The sequence below is a fragment of the Pituophis catenifer genome, unplaced genomic scaffold (assembly GCF_029215685.1).
Source record: "Pituophis catenifer annectens isolate HBS135680 unplaced genomic scaffold, rPitCat1.0.hap2 SCAF_1, whole genome shotgun sequence".
Lineage (NCBI taxonomy): Eukaryota > Metazoa > Chordata > Lepidosauria > Squamata > Colubridae > Pituophis > Pituophis catenifer.
This window is the reverse complement of record NW_027256881.1, coordinates 245,558,626-245,582,933: the sequence shown is the minus strand read 5'-3', so window position 1 is coordinate 245,582,933 and position 24,308 is coordinate 245,558,626. Positions and strand designations below refer to the sequence as shown.

At 36.3% G+C, this 24,308-nt stretch overlaps 1 protein-coding gene across 1 annotated transcript in view; it reads right to left on the bottom strand.

Moving 5' to 3' along the window:
- The window catches only part of MUC5AC (mucin 5AC, oligomeric mucus/gel-forming), an 81,167-nt gene extending 57,139 nt beyond the window's left edge, over positions 1-24,028 (bottom strand). Inside the window, 18 exon segments of the mRNA XM_070935046.1 lie at positions 307-433; positions 1,870-1,964; positions 2,861-3,025; positions 3,111-3,248; positions 3,796-3,865; positions 4,827-4,937; positions 6,234-6,372; positions 8,197-8,314; positions 9,573-9,698; positions 10,319-10,535; positions 10,775-10,884; positions 12,029-12,119; positions 14,851-14,965; positions 15,151-15,412; positions 15,981-16,052; positions 20,379-20,531; positions 23,931-24,003; positions 24,005-24,028. Coding sequence (XP_070791147.1) covers positions 307-433; positions 1,870-1,964; positions 2,861-3,025; positions 3,111-3,248; positions 3,796-3,865; positions 4,827-4,937; positions 6,234-6,372; positions 8,197-8,314; positions 9,573-9,698; positions 10,319-10,535; positions 10,775-10,884; positions 12,029-12,119; positions 14,851-14,965; positions 15,151-15,412; positions 15,981-16,052; positions 20,379-20,531; positions 23,931-24,003; positions 24,005-24,028 — 2,206 coding nt within the window.
- Positions 24,029-24,308: the final 280 nt, after the last annotated feature.

Here is a 24,308-nt window from a genome sequence, read left to right as displayed (position 1 = left end):
CTTGCATATTCTTCCTCTTCTCTGAAAAATAAGAAGTTTCCAATAGTCTGGGATCCTTCAGGAGCTTTTTAATTGAGTTAAAAGCAAGTGTGGACAGTCAGAATAACAGTTGGAGGGGATTTTGGAGGTCTTCTTGAGATCCTGTACCAAACCAGACAAATGTCCAATCTTTCCTTAAAAACCTCCAGTGATGAAGCACCCATAATAACTTCTGAAGGGAAGCCTTTCCATTGATTAATTGTCTGTCAGGAAATTTCTCCTTAGTTCTAGGTTGGTTCTCTTTTTTGTTTGTTATTCTAAACTTACCACAGACAGTAGTCCTCCATGTGCTTAGCAATACTCCTTTAGCAGCACAGGCCCTGACATAGGCTGAGAGAGCAGCACACATGCAGTCCTCACTCTTTTCACAGTTACAGGTGTCAAACATGCAGTTCTAGAAAAACAAAGGGTCTTCGGATTAAACAAACTTCACCTTCCTTCAGAGATATTTCCCTTTATATCCAGGGTGCAATCCTTGAATCCTTCAGATATTGCTGAATTATATTAGCCAGCCTCTTTTCCTATGGGGCTATTAGGAGGTATAGGCGTTAATATCTGAAGAGCCACCACTTCTGTAATTTTGCTTTAGCCCGGCTTTGCCAAAATCATGAGCAACTTGGAGAGACTGCATTGGAAGTCTTTTTTTGGCTTTCATCTAAGCTGTCTGTCATATGCTCGTCAGTTGCGTTCTTTCAGTGTATAAATATGCAACAGTTTATTAGCTTTCAGGAAGAAAGGGATTTCCATGAATTATGGCATCCTGCAAAGTGAATAGCCATATACTTCAGGTGCTATAAATCACTAAAGTAAACTTAGAGTTTACACTGGAAATGAATGGCTTCATCTAAATCCAACTCATTAAAATTTCTTTTCCTCTGCATTTTTTCTTAAACATTATAAAAAAAAATTACATTGACTGTTTTATACAACTTGCCTTAATGTATGAATTCTGTTCACATCTTAACTTAGAATGTGCATTTTTCTAATGTACAGTATATATTTTAATTGAGTTTTCCTAATATATATATATATATATATATATATATATATATATATATATATATATATATATATATATATGTAGGTCTTTGGTTATTCGGGTCTTCTCCCACGTAGAATTGGAAGTGTCTTGGCGACGTTTCGACGAAGTCTCATTCGTCATCTTCAGGCTGGTGTTCTCGGCTTCGTGCTTCGCCAAGACACTTCCAATTCTACGTGGGAGAAGACCCGAATAACCAAAGACCTACATACAAACACCCGCGAAAACCTGAGAAAACATATATATACATATATATATATATATATATATATATATATATATATATATATATATATATATATATATATATATATATATATATATCATATACAACTTTCCCCAATCTCTGTGTGCACTTATGCAAATTTAAACCATAAACTATATTGCAAGATCTGAAATACAGGAAGGATAATAATGTTTTGATTCACATAATAGTCCAGGAAATGCAAAATATTTAGAACAGCTTAAAAATTATTTGACATCTCCAATTAAGACCTAACACCAGAATGGAAATATATATTCCATTTATATATACCAATTAATATTTCATACTAATATTTGATTGTTAGTTATTGACTAGGTAGAGGTTCTGGTGTGCTATATAAAATGAGAACTATATTGACTGGATTATAAAATGTAGGGAGTGAAAAAAAAAACCCCAATACATAGAAAGCTCAACAAAAGGCCAATTAAAATCTTAAGGGTTTCTCTCATTCTGGCAATGCATTTCTTCCCATGTATTATCTTTAGGTTCTTCTTGGCATTTCAGTGGAAGAGAAATAACTACTCACAGTGTGGTAAACAGCTGGGTTTACTACTGGGTGGCATTTCTGAAAGGGCCCCTTGGTGTCAGTCAGCAATCCGCACCAGTGTAAAGCATATTTTTCTGTAAAACAGAGATAAACGGGATGTCATTTTGGTACCCTTTTTTGCTATACATCCTCTGTCTACATCTGCAACAATGATCAACTATATCAAACTGACAAACACAATAGAGTAATCAAAGCCCCATTCCTTTTTACTAAGTTTTCTACTCAATGCATTAGCACCAACAGGGGTGGGGCTTTGGTTGCACAAGCACACTTGCCATTTTATCATCACAATCAGACACTGTACATGCTCTGGAACTGGTTTTAGCTCTAAACCCTTAGTGAGACAGTCTTGTGCTACACAAATGTCTAATTTAAACCAGGCAAAATAGCTGTATTCTCTCAGCTATGTAATAATGGTTCTGTCACCTTTGGGTACATTATAGATTTTTCATTTTCTGCTGATGTGTTTTCATGTGACTATACATGTCACTATTTTTATTTATTTGTTTTATATTTATTTGGGGAAGGCATTGTAGAAGAAAAGTCTACAGTAGCCCCAAATCAGTCTAATCTTCTTTACAAGACTCTTTTCTGAAGAAAATGAGAGTAAATAAATCATGAATGTTGTTCTAATTTCCTCGGAGGAAAAGCAGGACATAAATATAGAATAATAATGATAATCCTTATTATTGTCCATTGTGAAGATGAATTTTATGTCCTGATAATTCTAGATACAAGCAACTTTAATCCCAGAATGGTTGAATATTTCAGTCCGTTTGGGTTTTTATATTTTTTAAACACAATGCTAAATGTGTTTCTAATTTTTTTTCTTTATAGGGCCTCTTTTTAAAGCTGTTTCTAGGACAGCCATACTTACTGTGAATTCTAGAAAAGTGCAGTATCAACAGTACAGAGAGAAATAAGTCAGAGAAGAGTGCCCAGGAGAAGCACAGGAAACAAATATACATACCATTTTCAATACTGAGAGTACAGGGGTTTTCAAATACGTTTTTGACGTTGGGGCAGTCTGCCTGTGTTTTCCAGGTATTAGCAAAGGCAGCAGGGGTTCCTTCTGTCACCCCACTGATAGCTTTAAAGTCATCTGTTTGGATACCATTGAAATTTCCACAGAGACCTGAAACAAAAATTAAAGACATCAATTTTTTATCATTGTAACATCCTTCTTCTGTGTAGTGAGAACGACTCATTGATTCACTTACCACATGTCTGCCCTTTGTGGCTTGGGTCTATGTATATAAACAGCTGCATTATTGGGATAAATTGTATCACCAGCTGGATTCCAAATTTTGTGTCTACCACAGTGAAGAATGAGGTAGGGCTGAAGATGGTGACATTGGCTGTAGAAACAAAACCATACAACAAAGTAGTTTTCAGATGAAAACATACATTTTATTTGCCACAAAGGGGATGAGTCTTGCAACTGTGGTTGTTGCTGCAGCACAAGCACAGAGATGTATACACTGGCTTTGCATGATACTGATTCAGGCTTAGACTTTGCATCTCAATCATTAACTGATACGAATATAAGCTAATAACTTTTAGGATTAACATTTCTTATTAACATAATTAGCAATTGCTTGTGATCAATAAATTAGTACCTACTTCAAAGGAAAGGTTTAATATTATATCTAAATTTCCAATAAAGAATTCTACTCTACTCCACTCCACTCCACTCCATTTTGGTAATGCATTACTATCAATCTTTTCCTGCTCTAAATTGGACTTTTAACAACATTCAGTTCTTTCTTCCATCATTGTCAAATGATGAGGTATTATTTTATTCATTCACCTAGCTATTTTGAAGAATTTCAAATAAATTCCAGGAACAAGAGATCAATCCTTAAATTGTGTAAAATACTAGCATATAAATAGCAAAGAACTCACATGCTGAGATAGGCAGCTGAGTGAGAATCATATTCACATACACAGCTCCATTAGACTTGATCACAATCACCTGGGTAGTGAAAAATGAGAGATTAGAGCAAGCACACTGAGAAAGTATGTCTTTACTGCAGTATTTAGTTATTAAGCAAATACATATGTCCAACTCACCCACAATGGCTCAAAGCAGCATACAGCAATAAATTAAAACAAGAAACCAAACTCCTTTCCTTCAGTCATTTTGGTTTTCATTAACCCTTTTAGGAAATACACCCTTGTTGTTTTGTCTAACTGCATTTTTTTAAATACAAAATATCTGTATAAAGAATCTATATCGTATTTTATTTGTTGGAATGAAGGTTCTGACAATAACTGGTTGAATTAAGTTTGTGTACCAAAAATAAAAGTGCTGAAATATTTGGAACAGGTTTTAAGTGGGATGAGATAAATATTTTTCTTGAGATTTTTCAGAGACTCATGTCCAGAGCATTCCTATGCCATGGAGAATTTTTGTAAGACAAATTTGAAGTTAGGTACATAGTGAAGCTGAAGAGCCAGATCCCAGCAGGAAGATAGCTTAAACTAGGGAGGAAGAACTAAAATGTGAGAAAAGGAAAAATAACAGGGAAAGAGAGTAAAACCAAGGAAAAGAGGCATAGGAAAGTGAAGTGGAGTCAATATTCAAGGCAAAAAGTTTGAAGGAAATAAACTTTGGAGCCAGGATAGTCGGTGAAAAGTAATACTGAAATATTAACAAAAGAAAGAAACATTCCAGAACATGGATCCCCCTACAAAGAAACAATGGACAGAACATTGTGCAAAGAAAATGAACTTCATGTGTTGTTTGTAATTGGAAAGTCAACATTTTTACTGCATATTTCTGGTATAGGTTTAACATTAGTATCAGGAGCTCAACTGAGAACTAATTTTTGCATGCAAACTGAATCTGTTTCTCACTGGGTCTGGTGAAAAAAAATACTCCTAAAATTATTGAGCGAGCATGCTTCTCATCCATTCTTGTTCTTCACACTTACTGTCTGTCCTCCATCAATGTTTATAGCTAATCCTTTCAGGCATGTCTCAGTTTCTGTCAGGCCACACTTTTGAATTTCTCCCAGAACAGCGAAGGCATTGCTATCACAGAGCTGGAAAAAAAAGAGTATTTTAATAGTTTGCATTGCCTGAACCTATCACATCCCTTCTAAAAACTAGTGATACTTTTAAAATAAAATTTTAAAAAAGGTAAAGAGATTTTACTCTGCTAGTGGTTGCCAGCTATAGAGGGCAGTGCTTATCTCCATGTTAAGGACATTGAGCCAGTGCTGTCCAAAGATATTTCTGCAGTCTCATGTGCCAGCATGACATTACAGAGCATTACCCTCCCACCTAAGTGGTACCTATTTATCGACTCGCATTTGCTTACTTTCAAACTGCTAGGTTGTCAGGAGCTGGTGTGAGGACAGGAGCTCACCCTGTCACATGGTGCTCAAGGTCTTAAACCAGGGATGAAATCTACTTACCTTCCCTACCGGTTCAGAAGTACACGCGCCATATGCATGCAACACATGCACGCCTGGACCCTCTGCGCATGCGCAGCAGGTAAAAAACAGGTTACTACCTGGTTAAAACCAGGAAGTAACGATGTCTGGGTGGGTGGAGCCTTGTTCTCTGAACCACCCACCGCCGCTGCTACTGGTTCACCTGAACCGGTGCGAACTGGTAGCATTTCACCCCTGTCTTGAACATGGACTGTCAGCTTTCCAGCCAACCAGCCAGAGTCTTAACCACTGAGCCACCATGCTTCCTGTCTTTTAAAATAATAAGAATAAAATCACCTGACTCCGTTTTTGTAGGTCAGGATTTCCTTCCCACAATTAAAAAAAATAAAGTACTTTAAAAGTTGCAATTTTTGTTTCCCCCCCCTCTTATTTGAACAAAGCATCACAATTTTACAAATAAAAAAAAAGTGCAGCCATTAGACATGTATCCACCCATCCCCCAAATAACAGAAAACAGAGCCATGGTTGATGATTTCATAATGTCTGATGATAATGTTGGAATAATCTTTTTTGTAAACTTTTGATGAGGAAAGGATTCAGTTATCCTGAGCACTGATTTCAAGTGTAATCAAGAAGAAGGGAGCCTTATTTAAAATTGATGTGAATAAAAATACGTAATAATTCATAGATTGGTAGAAAGGATGAACTACTCCCAGTAACAACAATGCATGGGAGGGTCCTTGTTTTCAGTGTGACAATTCCACATAGTTGGATACTGTGTTATCACAATCATGTGGACAGGACCGATGGTTTAGGTCTCTTCTTTAGAATGGGTATAAATGCCTTTAACAGGAACTTTAAACTGCAGTGTTGATGTTAAAGAATAGGAAGTCACTCCAAGGTCCATCAACCTAATCAGGTAGCCTTGTACACGCAGATTACCTTAGTGAACATATAGCTACAGTCCCCAAAAAAGGAATAGTATTTCTCATCAAAAGTGGAGATATGGGAGCCACCTTCAATAGAACATATTCCAGGACATGAAAGGCTGATGCAAGTCCACTGTCCCCCTGTGCATGAACTGAAGTAAAAAGCAGAAGAGGAAGAAATTACCAACAAATTATTAAACAAAAAGTAGAGTAATCCTTATAATAAAAAAGGTTGGTCGTTGTACTATGCATATTCTCATGTTTTCAGTAAAGCAGTAGCCTATGACCTTTGTTAATGAATAAATTTTTATTGGTGTTCCAAATGGAATGTTCGCTAAGGATTTTATTACAGTGTTATTTAATGTTTTAAAAGACCCACAGTATTAATGAACATAACAGTGTAATTCCTATCATCCTGAAGGAAGTATTTGTGTACAAGAGAGAATACTTTAAAAATCCTGTTTCATTTGGTAAAGAAATTAATGTATTTGGAGCTTTAAATTAAAGCTCCCTTAAGAAGACTATTGGTCACCCAAATTAGGCTTCGATTAATAGAATACCCAGTTTCCTCCAATCCTTATCCAAATTCTACATCATGGATTTGGATGACAAATATATTCCAGTTTTAAATACTAGAACATTCTCTGGGTGTTTGCTATAATTTACAGAAGCTTTTTCTTCCGTATTTGATGGCTGATAATAATAGTCTTCCAGCATTTGATAAATAGGAGGCAGTGGCATTTAGCATCTGAAAGCAAGATTGGTGAAATGCAGTGGTGGATGGCAGAGATTTTTAAACTTTAAAATATATGGGTATAGATAGTCTATCTATGCCCACATATTTTGTACCTCTGCCATGGCATGACAGCATTTTGCAGAATGTTATATGCTACATTCTAGGTTAAATGCTCAGAACTATAGTCAATGTCATATAAACAGAGTTTCATGCAATGGGATTTCCCCTTATGTTCCTCCTCCTCATGGTTTTTTCTCTTCAAAACCTCTCTAGAGGACTTCCAATTTGGCAAAGCAGATTTGGGTAAAACTAATGTAGGAATGCAGAAAAAATGAAAAATGCATTCAACTGGGGTTTGCTGTTCTTTTGGTAGATGAACATCTTCAGAAATGTGATTCAGGTCATATAAGGTAATACTAGGTCTTATTGTCACTAACAATGAATGCAGTCAACTATATGCATGTCAAATGAAGAGCAGCCAAAGAGATCAACAGAGTTGATTTTCAGTTATTTGCCTATTTACACAATACATGACAAGCTTTTTAAGACACCCAAGGTTCAATAAACTATTATATTTGGTAGTATTTGCTTGCCACCATGTAAGTCAAATAGAATTATGACATTTCTAACAATGTGTTTGGTTGTTTTCCCAGGCCTTTAGTTAAGATACAGAGAGTCCCTTGTTGGGTGCATTCTTATTAATTTTGTTTCTACCTATATATAGTGATTAGATCACATCCAATTTGGTATATATTGAATTGATATGGCAATATATGAGCCAACTGGAGTCAGATAGAAATGGGTAATACCTAAATTAATTAAATAACTAAATTTCATAATGAACCTTTTTAGTATCAAAATATACCTATAGATTTATAGATATCTATAATTTGTAATGCTTTTAATTTTTGTAGAAAAATGAACCAAATTTTTTAAAAAAATATTTCTATATTTTTCAACTTTGTGAAAGACTCTTTGGTAAATAAGAGCTATTTTTATGCATCCACAAAGCAAGAATTTGTAGATGGGTTCAGAAGCATGCAAAATAACAAGGAATTCATGTTCAAAAAATAAATCCTTTTATGTGTGTAATTAAACATTATTTCACAGTCTTATGACATTCTTAGCATGAGTAATTGTGCCCAGTATATTTTTAACAAGTCAACCTATAAAATAATATGCCTTTATCTCACCATCACTAATAAAATATTATTAAATCATAGAGAATCATCATTCTCACCATGAAATGCATTGGGAGGAAAAAGAAGTACCAGGAGCGTAAGAATCCCCGTTGTAAGTACAGTAACAATCCGAAATGGGGATGCAGCCAGAATTGTTAATGTCATCAAACACAGTGCCTAAACAAGAAATAACCAATGTATGTTATTCATGCTCATTTCACTATTTTTAAGAAGTATGGAGTACCTTATATCATTCCCACTAATACATCTCCGTGACTCTTGTTATCAATATAATGTATTATATTTTCCTTAAATACAGGAAAGCACACAAACTATTTCAACATCTGGAGCAGGGTTTCAGATCACACTGCAGCATGTTGTGGTGTTACGACAACCACAAATCAACCAGTTTTCATTGGAAACCATGATGTGTGGAAAAAGAAGCCATGATCCCAATAAAATTTCCACTCTTTGTAAAGCTTTTCCTCTACAGCATCAGATTTACAGATGCTGTAATTCTGATGAAGATATTCCCTCCTTCCCTCCCTATCACTAGTATCAGATGGAATTTTGTCCTTAATTGCTATAAATGTGGTTTATGGAAAGCTGTTAAAGAAACAGATCTCTACCATGTTCATAAAAGCCAGCATCAAGACAAAAGTACAAGGTAAAAATATTTTTATGAGGGCGAACCAGATTTTTATGCTGCCATGTAGTAAAATTTAAGCAAGAAAATACATATATACCATGTTTCCCTGAAAATAAGATCCTGTATAATATTTTTTTGAACCCTGAAATAAGCGCTTGGCCTTATTGCCATGCACTCAAAAACCCGATTGGGCTTATTATCAGGGGATGTCTTATTTTGGGGAAAACAGGGTAATTGTTCTTCTTGAGCAGATTTAATTCCATTCTAGCACTCAGCCAATTTCCTTGATTTGTTAAATCAAACAAATCTATTTTATTTGTAAATTCAAAACAATTGTAGAAACAGAATTAAAATTAAACTACAAAACATCCAGGATAAAAGTTTGTTTTATCTTCAGATATATAAATCAATCAATAACTGTTTAAAATCCAAACAATTTTAATTTGTCTTTTCCCCCAAAATGCCTTTTATGTACATTATCTTTATAATGCCTCACATCCAATCAAATTAAAGTCAACTATTCATATGGAAGACAAAATAGGTGTTTACTTTTATCCTTCAAATGGTCTTTTCTGCAAGAGCACTGAAATATTAAGGTTTTTTTACACCTGTCAGAGAAGAGGAAACACTTTATTGCAAACTTGTTTTCCTTTCCATGCTATCTGGAATGCAATTCCATGTAGTGACTTCTATAACGAAGAAGATACTTGTTTTTCTTAATACCAAGAGACGCTTCAGCCAGACAACTGCAAGTCTTTAAACAATTGAGCATGGATACTGACTTACCAGGGGGACAGAAACAACCATCTATGCAGTGATCTTCACATAACTGGGACTGTTCAGAATTGGTACAAGTGTCGAAACAGGGGGATCCACATTCTCGATGTTGCATGTTGAAAGGACAAGACTTGGCTGAAAATAGAAATGAACAATGAGACTTTAGAAACCCCATTTATACTTTTTTCCTCTCTGGAGGTAAAAATACCTTAAACAGAATGTTGGCAATATATTTTAGTCCTCAGAGTGAACAATTTCTGGGAGATAAATATTAAGAAGCTGAGTTTATCATCAGTCTGGAAAATAGAAGACATGATGTAGAGAAAAGCAAGGGGAAACATATGGTAATGCTCTTTAGATCCATTAAACTGGGCAAAGACTTCTTTTTAAACAAACCTTAAAGACTGAATCTTATGGATTTTTTTTAAAAAAAGATAAATTAAACATTAGCACCAGCTTCTTACTAATAAGAACAGTTCAAAACTGAGCTAAATTCTGTTTGAAGATATGCAGAGTTCCTGCATATAACCCTCACTAAACTCAGAGTATCCCATTGGTTAGCTTAATCATCTGAAGTTCCTTCAGCAATATTTGAATGTTGTAGGTTGCAATTGGATTTGGATTATCCTGTTTAGACATAAGATTGATCTTGATGGCCTATTGTGTGGTCTCTAGCTGCCTTATTTAGGATTCTATACACTGATTGCAAAGAGTGCTCCATAGGAATGCAATTTTCTTTTGGAACTAATACTTACGACAGAAATCTTCTGTTCGCCATTCAAGTGGTTGTCCACCAGCATGGGAGCATTGTCTGGAGTACTCAGCAAAGGTGTTACAGACGCAGACTTCAGTCACAGATTGATCACATTGGCATAAGTCTTGTATGCAAGCATCAATGTAGTCACGCACATCAACCAATGCATTGCAAGCTTCAAATGCGTGACCAGTCAGTATATTTTGACACAGAGTGGTCTAGAAAAAAGAATTTAGTGCTGGTAAGATATGAACATGACACTATATATAAACACAGGAAGCTACTACACTATTATTGATCTGCATTGCTAATGTTTACAAGCTTGGTTTTTTAAAAATTTTCAAGATTTTACTGTTTTAATTGTCTTCTATTTGCTCTTAAGAAAGAGAAAAGAAGAAGAGGGAGGGGAGACAGCCAAATTCCCTTATAGAGAATGAAATGAAATACAATTTCTTACAGACTTCTGGCTGCACTGGCCTCCAGGTAAAGGAACAGGATCTTCGCATTGTTCTGTGGGTCCATCCATCTTCTGCATGTTTCCAAACTGCAAAGGAGTCAGCTGGATATCTGCAATAAGCAGAAAGCCTTCTAGTGTTGCTCACAAAGCAGGATTACAAAAAACAACAACAAAAACAAAAACACCTGCCTGGACATAGGCTGCAACTTTACTATATTCCCTCAGTGTGAAATAAATCTGGCAAAGGGATCCAAGAAAGATCATCAGTCTGCATGGTATGAAACCAAACTGATTTTTGGCAAGATGATGAGGTTAATTAGGCCAATCTCTCCTTCCCATTATGAAGAGTTTTGGATATTACTGAGTCCCCTCAGTTTTGGATATCTCTGAGCAGTGGTGTTTCAGGAACTAAAAGTCAAGAAGGTAGCAGTAACCACATGTCTTAAGCCTTACCCTTTTGATTGCCATCTTGACTTGTTTTTATAAGCCTTCCTCTTCACAGACCACAGACCCTGCCAATGAGGCCTCTTGAATTCACTTCTATGAAGCATCAATCTTTATCTTATGCCTATGCATTAATTCTCTTCCAAGTTGTCATTACAAGTTGTCCTTGTTTAGTAGCTACAGTTAGGATTCAATCATTAAGCTAAGTGAAACCTGGACAGTGACTATGAGCTTACTTCAGCTTTCTTTTGCTTTACAAACCTGCCAAATTCATACGTTTAGTGACCCTTCATAATTATGATTGTGATGAAAAAGTAACTTTGCAGGCAGCCCTTGCATTTAGCTCAATATTTCTCATCCTCGGTGACTTTAAAACATGTGGGCTCCAATTCTTAGAATTCTCCACCAGCATGAGGTAGAGAAACACAGATTAAAAACTGAGCCATAGTTCCTTGCAAGAGAGACCCATTATTTTCCCTTTCTAGCACATCTCTGACCACATTAAATTTTGTAGCCCTCTTTCCAGGCAGAAGTGAAAAACAGAAATGCAGGTTTAAAAGATGCATGGAATTTCTACATTAGTTCTGAAAAAGCAAATGATAAAGAAACAAACCTAGGATCCTTTCATATTTGGAAGTGGTTATTTCAACAATCTTATTCCTTGCATAACATTATACAGTTGCATACTTTAAGGTTGTCGAACCAATTATCTTTCAGTGGCATTTGTCAAAATAAATCCAGTTCTACAAATGAATTGAGACATGATCCCAAAAGCAATAAAAACAGAAATCTGCTATTTTTGCCACTTACTGTTGGAAAAGAATTCATTGTAGGTTGCGATTTGATTGAAATCCCCACAAAGGCCACAAGTTTGATTAGTATATTTTTCATTTAGTTCCAGCTAAAACAAGACAAAATAATGTAACTATAATGAAGATCTAGAGTTTTAAGAATGAAAGTTAAGAACTGACAACAGGTTATATATAACATTGGTAAAGAGGTATAGAGATGAGCATGTGTAGAGATTAAAATGAAGTTCATTTGGATTAGTGTTTAAGGTCTGATAGTGAAATTCTGTTTTCTTTATTATTTTTGAATTCTCATTACATCCAGTGATTGCCTTTGGCTCTCATGTTAAATCATAGTGTTGTACAAAATAAATAGGCCATTGCTCCCTTTTCCTATGATACAATTAAAGCTGAAAATAGAAAGGTTTTGTTCTGATGTCTCTTTGATCAATAAATTGTATTTAATATTAACTATGACTTATTTTAGCAAGCCTACTTCATAAGCCATTAATATTTTGGTAAACATTAAGCTTCTTCAAATTATTAATCAAATTAAATAAATTAATTAAATATACTACCCATCTCACCTGAGTGACTCTGGGTAGTTTACAAATAAAATCCATACAGCCATATAAAAAGGGACATGGTTAAAAGTAAAGTTTAAAAAAAGTATTAAAACCAAGGTAAAATGCTAATAAAAGAGGGAGGGAAATGCAACTACCCTGATGGCTGCATGCCAATCTTGAACCCCATGCCAGGAATCACAACATATCTCCCTTGCCATTCATTCTCTGAAGGGCCTTAAAAGTGATAACCAATATCTTGAAGTGGACTCAGAAGCAAACAGGCAGCTCACATAACAGAGGTGTTACATGCACAACTCCTAGGGACAGCCACAACTGCACATGCCACCACATTCTTCTGAACACTTCTGAACACTTTTCAAGGGTAGCCATATGTAGAGCACATTGCAGTAGTCCATACAGGAGATTACCAGGGTATGAGTACAGAAATAAGAGCTTCTCGGTTAGGGAAGGGATGCAACTGGTACATAACTCAAAGTTGAGCAAAGGTCTCCTTGCCATGATTGCCACTTACTCCTCAAGCAGGAATCTTAAATCCAGGAGGATCCTCAGATTAGGTACTGGATCCGTTTATAATGAAATGAACCTTCCCAAACATTTTCTTGAAGTCATCCCAGAATAGAAGACAAAGGACAGCCCTCAATTTTGCTATGCCTCATTCATTGGGGGCATAAACTAGATTTAGCAACATTTCTGAATATTGTCAGACACCAAATTAGGTGAGACAAGTGCTGAAGAATCAACAAGAAAAGGGATAAGAAATAACTGAAATGAGACTAAAAGTACTCCTCTACTTATAATGACAGCTAAGTCCAAACTTTTGGTCATAATTCATCGCAGTCATTACTAAGCCATCTTGCTCAACTGGCCACAATCCAGGATCTACCTATTGCCATTGTTAAGCAACCATGCATGTCATTAAGTGACTGTATGGGGGTGCTTCAGGGAGTAGAGGAGGCCCTCGGAGGCCTGGCACCCACCGGCATCTGAAAAACCTCTCTCGGAGGTTTTTTTGTCACCTCATTCCATCCTTCATGCAGGGCCCATTCTTGCAATGGTTTGGAAGGCTCTTCACTGAATTATGTGATTTGAAGAAGGATACCTTCCAAATCACCATGAGAACAATGGCATTTGCTAGTATTTTCTCTTCCTGAGAAGAGAAAGGTTCTGATGCTCAATATTAGGAATTTAAAAAAATCATTTGATTCTTTGTTTAAACATTAATGAGGTTGCTGAGCTCTTCTGTATGTTCTTCAGATTCCATTCTAGTCATATAACCTCTGTGCCCATTTTAAAAAACAAGATAGAGAAGGAAAAACACACTTGTTTCCAAGTTAGGAAAAGGTTTGGTGGTGACAGCAAAACCAATAAATTGGTTACAGAGTCCCTTGAGTTAATGGATTATTCCTTAATTCTGAAAGAAATAAAAAGTAAAAACTACCACAACAAAGAATGTGCAACACTGCCATTCTTTGTAATTAGTACTCTCCTTACACTTCATTAAAAGACAGCCTTGCTTAATTCCTGTACCATTAAGGCTCCTAGTTTTGGGCTGCAAAATTTGACTAATCACTAAATGACAGCAGTGAGATGTAGAAAACCTTTCCGTTTTTTGCTTCCATCTAAGTGATCATCCAGATTTTTGAAACTTATATCTGATAGTCCTAGCCTCACCGTTATTCTTTCATTATCTAATTGTGCAAACAAAGATATTTTCAAGAACAGACATGCAATTAAGAACATCAATTAAATAAGGAAGCAATCCATATGTATAGATCACTTATATTGGACTAGATTTATATTCAATCAAATCAAAGAGTATCAAAGCCAATTGAAAAAATCAGTACTTTTTGAGAAATATTTGGGAAGATACAACTGTTTGTGGGGACAACTCCTAAACAGCATATAAATTTAATAACTTACTATTCTTATCCGTCAAGAATGTTTAATTGCAAAATAACATCCATGGGTGCTTTTTTTGTTGTCTATAATTTTTTAATACATAACATACTTAGAAATACACTCTCTCACACACACTGTATATACAGTATATATAGATGATGATGATGATAGATAGATAGATAGATAGATAGATAGATAGATAGATAGATAGATAATTGATAGATGGATGGATGGATGGATGGATGGACGGATGGACAAACAGAAAGACAGACATAATGTATGTGTGTAAGCAAAGATCCACAAGTCATTTCCAAAACCATAATAGGAATTCCTTGCCATATCTAGAATAGGTTCTTACCAAAAGGCAATCATCTTCATTCCACAACAGGGTGACTCCTATTTTCCCTTGGATCTTAAGATAACCTGAGATTCTTTCCATCAGAACTCCTAAGTGATTGTAAGGCAGCTGAACCCTGGAAATAAAGCACATTGCAACTGAAAGTGACAGAAATGCACTTACAGGAAATATCTCATTTACAAATGTCAAACTGAAATACGAGCAAAATATGAAATGGCATTCTTCCTCCTTGCCCTGGTGTGACTGGAATTTGTGGCTGTGAAATAACAAAAATATATTTGTTTAAATAATGAAACTTACGGTTCTCCATTGACAGTAATGGAACTTGAGGTCAGTTCAACAGCTACTCCATCAAGTTTTAAAACCACATGGCTTATAACGGTAACATTCTTAACCACCAAGCGTCTTATTTGCACATTGAAGTCTTCATAAGAGGATTTGCAGTGGGATGCAAAGACATAATTGCAGAGTCCAGGAAACTGAAAGATATCTCCATCAAAGGTCTTGAAGTGGAAATTGCCCCAAGTGCTGCACACTCTATGATTATGAGCTGAGTTTCCAGCTGTGGATTCAAAGTAATATGTAAAATCTTTTGTTCAAGACTACCCTCTTTAGCCACCTACTCAGTCAACTCACCCCCTCATCCATCCATTTATTTTCTCATCCACTCCTCTAAGATGTTTTTTTCCACCCCTTCAATCATGACCAATTACTTGAGACTGCCTAGAAAAATCACTGCAGTTTCTTGGAAAGGGTTTTTTTTTTGGAAGTGGTTTGCCATTGCCTTCTTCCTAGGGCTGACAAAAAGTGACTGGCTCAAGGCTTTGTTCCTAAGGTGCTCTTCTGGTTTCTAGCCTGATGCCTTAACCATTATACCAAATGGCTGTCTTTTCTAGAATACATAGCCTCAATCATTCACATGAAGCAACATTTCAGTGTGATTATTCGTTGCTATTTGCCATTGAGTTTCCTTCCCTTCCACCCTTCTTTTTGATTGCTCTGTTCCTAATGAATGTTAAAGTCTTCTATTTTCACTCTGAGATCACATTACTGGTGTGAACTCAACAATTCATATGGAGCAAGTAATCTAAAACTATTTTTACAATATAAAAATATTATCTTTGACCAACCATTGATAACCATTGTTGTTCTCAAGGCAGGGATCATGCTCACAGGACTTGTGGGAGCTAATGTGGTAAAATCTGAAAGAAAAGAATTCTATTACAGAACAAACATTTTTGCGATGCCACAAAGTATTTCTAAACCTCACTAATGATTACATTTTCTAGTGACATTTCTCTCTCTAAATTCAGCATACAATTATTTTTATTTCTTTCTATTATGATCAGATTTATTTGTCACCTATCTTGCAGTTCAAGGCAACTCAAATATTTATAAATGTTTAATATTTATTTTGGCAGATCTTTCATTCTCTGATTAGCTGAGTAATTGGAATATTCTGAACTGGAATTCCAAAGAATACAGTGCAATTCTTAGAGTTCAGGTTGAAGGAATAACTATAGTTTCTTCATCAAATTGCAATCCAGATGTCCAGGAGAAGAGCCTTTTCTGCCATGGATCCTACCTTTTGGAACATCATACCTCCCAAGGTGAGATCTGCACCCACCTTCCTGATCTTCCACAAGGGCTGAAGAGCTGGCTATGCAACTTGGTTTGGGCCCCAAATAGGAATATACCACTCTGGAGGTTACCATAGATTAAGAGAAGAATTCTTCCTGAGGTACTTCATGTTTCCCTCCTCCCCATTTTTACTGTTGTTACTATTGTTGTTTATTGTTTATCATTTTAATGTTTACCAATTTTTAATGCTTCTAAGCCACCCAGAGTTGTCTGTAAATGAGATGGGCAGCATTTATTTATTTTATGGGAATTTGTCTTCATATAAGTAATCTTAATTCTGAAAGTGATATCTTATATAAAAATTGGCATGTTGGCAAACATTTTTTTTCCATTGTGCAATCCATATCAAAATGTGAAAGAATGAATCCCTTTCTGCACTTAAATTTCTTTATAAATGGGTAGTGGAACAGTATTTCAATTCATGGCCAAATATGATTATCTTTAAAGAATATTTCTTTGTCCAGATGGAAATTACACAACAGAAAGAAGGGCAGAAGTCCAATTTCTTTTCTTTTTTTCACTTTTCCTTTTTTTCTATTTCCTGTTTTTCTTCTTTTTATACTTCTATTTATTCCAAAATTCTAATAAAATGTTGTTTTTAAAAATATCTTTGTTGACAAACTTGAACCAAGAACTTAAATCACTACTGAAATAGTGACTATTGAATTTTGTATGAGGAAAGGAGTCCTGATCCCTCAAATACAGGGCTGCTCAACCAAAGAATCTTGTCATGATTTTTTTGGTAGTCCCTAGACTGTGATGGCGAACCTATGGCATGGGTGCCACAAGTGGCACGCAGCGCCCTCTTGGTGGGCACGCGAGCTGTCACCCCAGTTCAGCTCCACAGTGCATGGGGTCATGCCTCCCGCCGGCCAGCTGGTCGTTAGGTCTCTGCTGTACATGTTCAGGGGGCGTGGTGTGTGCAGGGGGGTATGTGCGTATGTGTGGGGGATGGGGTGCATGTGGGGGGCTGCGTGCACAAGGGCATGATGCATGTGGGGGGGACTTGTACATGTTCAGGGGCGGGGCACATGCGGAGGCCCATGCACACATGCGCAGGGGGACAGGGCATGTGCAGAGCCGTGCGCATGTGCAGGGGTGAGGTACATGTGTGGGACTGCGCACACATTGCATTTTGGGGGTTTGGACACACACATGCACTTTGGGCACTCGGTCCAGAAAAGGTTAGCCATCTCTGCCCTAGACCTTTATGGCACCAAAAGGTTTCCAGCCATTTTGAGAGAAGAAATTGACCCCCCCAAAAAATGTTAAGGCTAACACCATCAGCAACATCTTCACAAAAAAATAATTTTTTTCTCTCAGAAATACAAGAAGAAATCAACAACTGACAATCCTGGTCAGGCCCACAAGCATAAACACTGCTCCAAGCATTTTCTATTATTTTTTCATTCACCGTGGTCTTAATCTACCCAGAAGCTGTTAAGTGTGGCTGCTTGCCAATAAGCAGTTACCATCCCAAGTTTGTTTTTCATCACAGCCTAATCTGTTTAACATAAGAATCATGCAAGATTTCTCCACCCTTCCATTTGCAGAGCAACTCATGTTTGCCACTTATCTATATAACTGAAGAACCAGTCCTTACTATTTGGCACCACATGATTGTGGCAGTATAGTTTTTCTATGGTTGAAAGGTTTAATGATTTAATGGAGGCTTCAGGTTGAGTTTATTTCAATCTCATATAGAAAGTGAATTGAATGAAATGCATGCCTTAAACTACTTTAAGGCCCATTTTGATGTTTCTTTTCATAATACATGTGAAAAAAAACTGACTGGAAAATTAGATTTAGATTTGTGGATAATATTTATCAAAATCTAGAGCTGAACCAAGAAAAAAAATCATCTATTTCCCAGATAAAGACATATCTTAAATGTTGTATTTTAGCAGATACAGTATATGCCTTATTCTCATTTTAATTTCTTCAATTTTAATGATTCTGTAACAGTTCTATCCAAACCTTTCTTACTACAACCAAAGAGTTATAGATTTGAAAATTGCCCTTTTCTAAATTGGAAGGGGTGTAATGACAAAGATCAAAAGGCTAACTAATTTTAAATTACTTACTATCGTGGGTGTATTGCTTACATAGCCACACTACACAGAATATATTTGTTCAACAAGATTATTCAAATATGGTTTTAGATTAAATACATCTGTGGTTTGTAAGTATGCTGCTTAACTGACGAAAATTCATTGTAAACATAATGTTATTTGCAATGCCCCATCTTAAAAAAACATAGTTTTTGCTAACCAAACTCTCATTTGGAAGATTCCACTTTCATTTTAAATGGAAAGAACAGCTGCAGGATGTGCAATTATTTGCATGAAGTAAACTTTGAAGGTAGGTGAACAGTTAATTTTGCTTTTAGTGTGCTGGACAGCTGCCAATCACAAAAACAATTAAAAGGACCAGTTGAGGGAAGTAAGAATACAGGATTGTTTGACTGGCTTTGCAAGCATATCCCCAAATATTCTCTCCCCAACAAAGAGAAGCTTTTTCTCAGTGATACTTTGAGCCTGGTAATGTCTTAGTTGTATAACATGTTCTATATGTATGTGGAAGGATGATGGAAGAAGCTATTGCCTGCTTCTTTGTACTAAACTTCTTGCCACTTAGTCCTTCTTTCTATCATCTCACTTTAAAGCGATCGAAGCCTTACTATGAGAGAGCAGCTGGTTGGCAAATCCCTGTGTTTATGAGTCTTCTGCCCAGCTGAGCTCAAACAATGCCCAGCTCTAATAAAGTCTGCAAGTTCTTGCCTTCTTATACCTTGGGATGATGCCTACATTCCTGTTCCACTCCACTTCCCATTGGCCTGAGGGGAAAGATGATTAATAGGTGATATGATCGCCATCTTCATATCTCAAGGGCTATTATGCCTAGGTGATGAAGCAAATGTAGTAGTTGCTGTTGGGCCCAAAACAATGAGTTCACATTACAGAATGAGAAAAGGAGAGAGGGAGGGTGGTGAATGTTATATATTAGGAAATTTTAATTTAAAAATAACTTCCTGGTGGCACAAGTGCCAATGATGGAGTTTGGATGACCATCTGTGTAATTATGAATGGCCTGTTTTGGCAAGGGGTTGGATCTTACTGGCTCTACTGGTTCCTTATCTCTGAAACGCTTTGTGAAAATAGATTCACAAGAGCTGTCAGACCAACAGCGAGGCATACCATTTCAAGTCACTGGTATGCCTCACTGTTGGTCTGACAGCTCTTTTCCTCTCTCTCCTCTGTGCTTAATCAGAATAGGGATGGAAGGGCCCTTGCAGGTCTTCTAGTCCAACCCCCTGCTAGAGCAGGAGACCCTATATCAGTTTAGACAGGTGTCTGTCAGTGTTTTCTTAAAAACAGTGACGAAGCACCCACAACTTCTGAAGGCAAGCTGTTCTATTAGTTAATTGTTCTCACTGTTAGGAAATTTCTTCTTAGTTCTAGGTTGCCTCTCTCCTTGATTAGTTTTCATCCATTCTTTCTTGTCTTGCCTTCTGGTACTTTGGAAAATAAGATGACCCCCTCTTCTTAGTGCCAGCCCCTCAACTACTGGAATACTGCAATCATGTCCCCCCACAGTCCTTCTTTTCTCCAGACTAGCCATACCCCAGTTCCTGTAATGGTTCTTCATATGTTTTTGTCTCCAGGTCTTAATCACTTAATCATGCTTTAATCAGGCTGCTCCTTTCACCATGCTGCTGTTCTAAGAGAAAGCCCAATGCTTTCTGTGTCTACATCTTGTTGCTCAATCAAAGATATCAATCTGCAAAATCTGCTTCTCTTCCTGAAAGATCAATAGGAACGTGGGGCCATGCAGTCTTATTTTTCACCTTTTTGCTCTGCCCTGTACATAATGTTACAGATACCTACAGTCACGTGTCTGCTGCACCTGCTGCTCCTCAGAACTGAAGGGCTGTTGGTCCCCATATTGAGACTGCTGATCTTCATATTGGGATTGCTGATCCTCATACTGGGATTGCTGATCCTCATACTGGGATTGCTGCTCCTCATACTGGGCATGTACTGCAGCAATAATTAGAAAAGCAAAGCATTAATGGTCATGGACTTCACGAGAAAAATTCACCCGCAACAATTCTGCAAAATAGTATTGTCCTTCTAGTGTTTTACTTATTCTGTGGGATATTTTATTTTCTCTGTTCATCAATCAGCCCTTAAAGCAGTTAAATGTATTCAGTGAAATATGGAATTTAGGATAGAAAAACAAGTGTCTGAATTAGTTCACTTCTGAGGGGTCCTTGGTGCTCTCTGAGCTTGGTTGTTTTCTTGCAGGCATTTCTTGATCCAAACTAGTTAACATCATTAGTACCAAGGACCCCATATTTCACCCCTGAGCTACAAATCTTCTCCTTTATTGGCAGTTCATTTCTCCTTCAAAAACACAGCTATAGAATGGCTCTTTGGCTTGCTATCTAGGAGGAAAGGAAGGCATTCTAGAGAAATGTTCTGTGAAGTATTTCAATGTTTTGGCCTCATTATTTTGAAAACCCTATCCTTTCACCAGGCATATAAAATACATTGAGCATCCTAGCAATAGCGGATCAATTTGATCTGACATTATACAAGTATGAAATTTGTAATTCCTCCAATTTAAAGTCTCTCCCTTCCTCCCTCCCTCCGCCCTCTCTTTCCTTCAGGTATGACAAATCTGTCTGTGCAACTCTGCTGTGGATGTGCATGCATTTCAATATATATGTGGCAGCTTCTTTAAAATCAGTGAAATTTCCATCAGTCAAAACTCACTAAAATCCTATTGATTTCAGTTTTTCTACTCTCTCTATAAATAAGTCTGGAAACAATCTACCAAGTGTCTTGTTACATATTTTTGCAATCCCCCTTGGTATTATTGGTCCTAAATACAACATATTTCAAAGTCAGTTGTTTCTTTCTCCTTTTTGTTTCATGAACCTGGTCATAGTAATTATAGCCATTGGAATAACTTGCTAATATGTAGAGCATCTAAAAATGTTATAAAAGTAAGTTTTGAGAGATGAAGCCTGCTTGTCTCCATCTAGAACTCAATAGTATCAAAACTTGAGCCACACTAGTAGTACGTTTTAGTCTACCATCCACCTTTCTAGTTATGCTCAGCAAAATGCTTCTAGAAAGTCTCTAAGTAGCACAGGGTTAATGGACCCTTTTCCTCTGCTTTCACCCTACAAATAGAAATTTAATTTGTGCTGCCTTTGAACATGGAAGTCTACAACTATTTCAAGACAATGACAATTCTTTTGGCTTGTAACATCATGTTCCATAATTGTGTGCCAGGTGGTGAAATACATTCCTTAGTCTCTCTTCAATTGCCATGTGTGTATTTCATTGAGTATTCCTATTCTAGTACAAGAGAAGGGAGGAACACTTTCTTGAACTTCTTTCTTAAGAGCATTTTGAAGTTTACTAGTATGAATCACCTTTTAGTCAACCATTCCCCTAAACTTAAACATTTTCAACTGATTTTACTCCTATAGAAGAACACTATGCTGCTAAATATTTTTGCTCTATTCCTTTCTTATAAAAAAGTAGACAGAACTGTAGATTATTCTAAATATTGTATATATGCATGTGTATATACAAATGCACAAACTGATTCCTACGCATGTACATTAGAAGTTTATTTTAAGTCTATTGTTAATACAAAATAACTTACAATTTAAGTTATTTTATATATTTTATTAATAGACTATGATGGATATGCATGTATGTCTACAGTGTGTTATTAGTTTATATAGAATGGAATGATATTTCTGTCTGTCCTGGTTGAAATGCTACATTAGAACAATGAGGAGGAGGAGGAGGAGGAGAATAGTGGTAGTAATGATAATGATGATGACAATAATGAAGAAAGGAGGAGGAGAAGAACCTAAAATATATTTTATCTTTTTATTGTTTTTAAGCCTTACATTTATACTCTCACTAACATATCAGTTACCATCCAAAATGAATAATGTTAGATTTTGACAAATTCTAAACGACTTCATTCAAATAAATCAAAATTCTTTGATATTAATCAACTTCAGATAAAGTTGAGATAAATCTATCTCAGCATCTACTTCTGTTCTACTATTGCAGCAGTTTGGGAGGTTTAAGGGTGGGGAATTGTAGTGGATGAGAGTGTATTTGGAGATAGTTTTGTGTGTTGGACCTGGTCTTTGGGTATTAAGTGAATTTTGCTGTATGGGTATACTGTGTATACACATATAATGACAATAAAGTTATTATTATCATTCAATGTTACCACAATGAGTCCTGAATTTTATGCAGAAACCAGAAGTATATTAAAATCTGGCATTTTCTTCTTTTATAATTCTTAGAAAACTTCCTATCAACTTCTTATTACATGTACCTTGAGTAGAAACTGTGTAAAAGTGTTTTGCAATAACTGCACTGATCTTAATGCTACTTGTCCAGTACGCATGGATAAAAGAAGGAAATGGAATCTTAATTCAGGCAGATCTGCTAAGGTATCAGTATATCACATTCCATGTAGCCTACATAAATAGCCTGGTTGCAAGGCACTATTAATCATAATTATTGATATAATCAAAGCCCCTGAAGTTTCAAAAGAGACCTGCACTTATTTCAAGTATGAAAGGGATGGAAGAAAAATATAGTATTTTCTCAAGAAGACAATGTATAGAGATACTACTAAAGATAAATATTTCTGGTCATGGTTTCAATCAGTTTTTTACATGTTGTAAAGTTTTGAACACTTTTGACCCTCATAATTTCCATCCTGACTTTCTCTAAGAAATGAAGTTAGATGCTTAGGAAAATACCCAGAACATAATCTTTTCAGAGTACGCTGTCTCTGTAGATCATATGAAATAAAGGTCTGTTCTTTATTTTAAAAAATGACTGATATATTAAAGGACGGTACACAATCCCAGGAGGCCCTAAAGTTCACATTCCTTGAATGGCTGATGATTTTAAATACAATTTATTCAATGTTGAATTTCTAATTCATCAAAAATAGCATGAACTTTGCAATAGACTCCAAGAGCTTAACAATGCCACCTAAACAATGCAGTGTTTTTATTTGCCTTATTAACCATCTCAAGTTTGTAAGTTTCCACATTCACATATGATAAACTGTAATTATTCTTGCAGAAAAGAAATGTACATAAAAGAGAGAATTAATTTTCATATTGCAGCGGCTCCATTAACCACCGGTTTTTCTTTTCTTTTTATCATTTTTATCCATCAAAATTCTGCTCGGTGTGTCAATAAAAGCTGGAATATTGGTGATTGATAGGCAAACTCAAGCAAGTGTTTTTCAAGTCCTGATAACATTTAATGAGGCAAAGCAAAGAAAACAGTGTAAAATCATCAGACCTTCAAAGAAGCCAGGCATTTGCTGAATGTCTTCCAAATGATAGGAAATGAACTTCTCTTAAAATTTCCTACCTTTCTGATGGCTTAAGATGATCATTAGTATGGGTATCCATAGTTGTATTCGGGTCCCCCTGCCTATCCCCATCCTTGCCTGGGGAGCTTGGCAGCATGTACTATATGACGGGCTTCTGAGAAGCCACTTGTCTTTTGATGCCTCTTATATAGCAGGCGTGTGGACTCTGGCTGAGTTCCCAGATAGTTTCACAAGCTCCCAGAGAGGTGGAGTTTCAGAATCTTTAGCAGGTGCACAGGTTGTGAGATGATGCTGTGTTACTTTATTTGGAGTTGCTATGACCATTGAAGAAATTCAGATGACATGAAAAACAAAGTTCATCACGTCTTTTGCCATTTAATAAGGTCAAAGAGAAGATGCAATTCAAGGATCTTGCC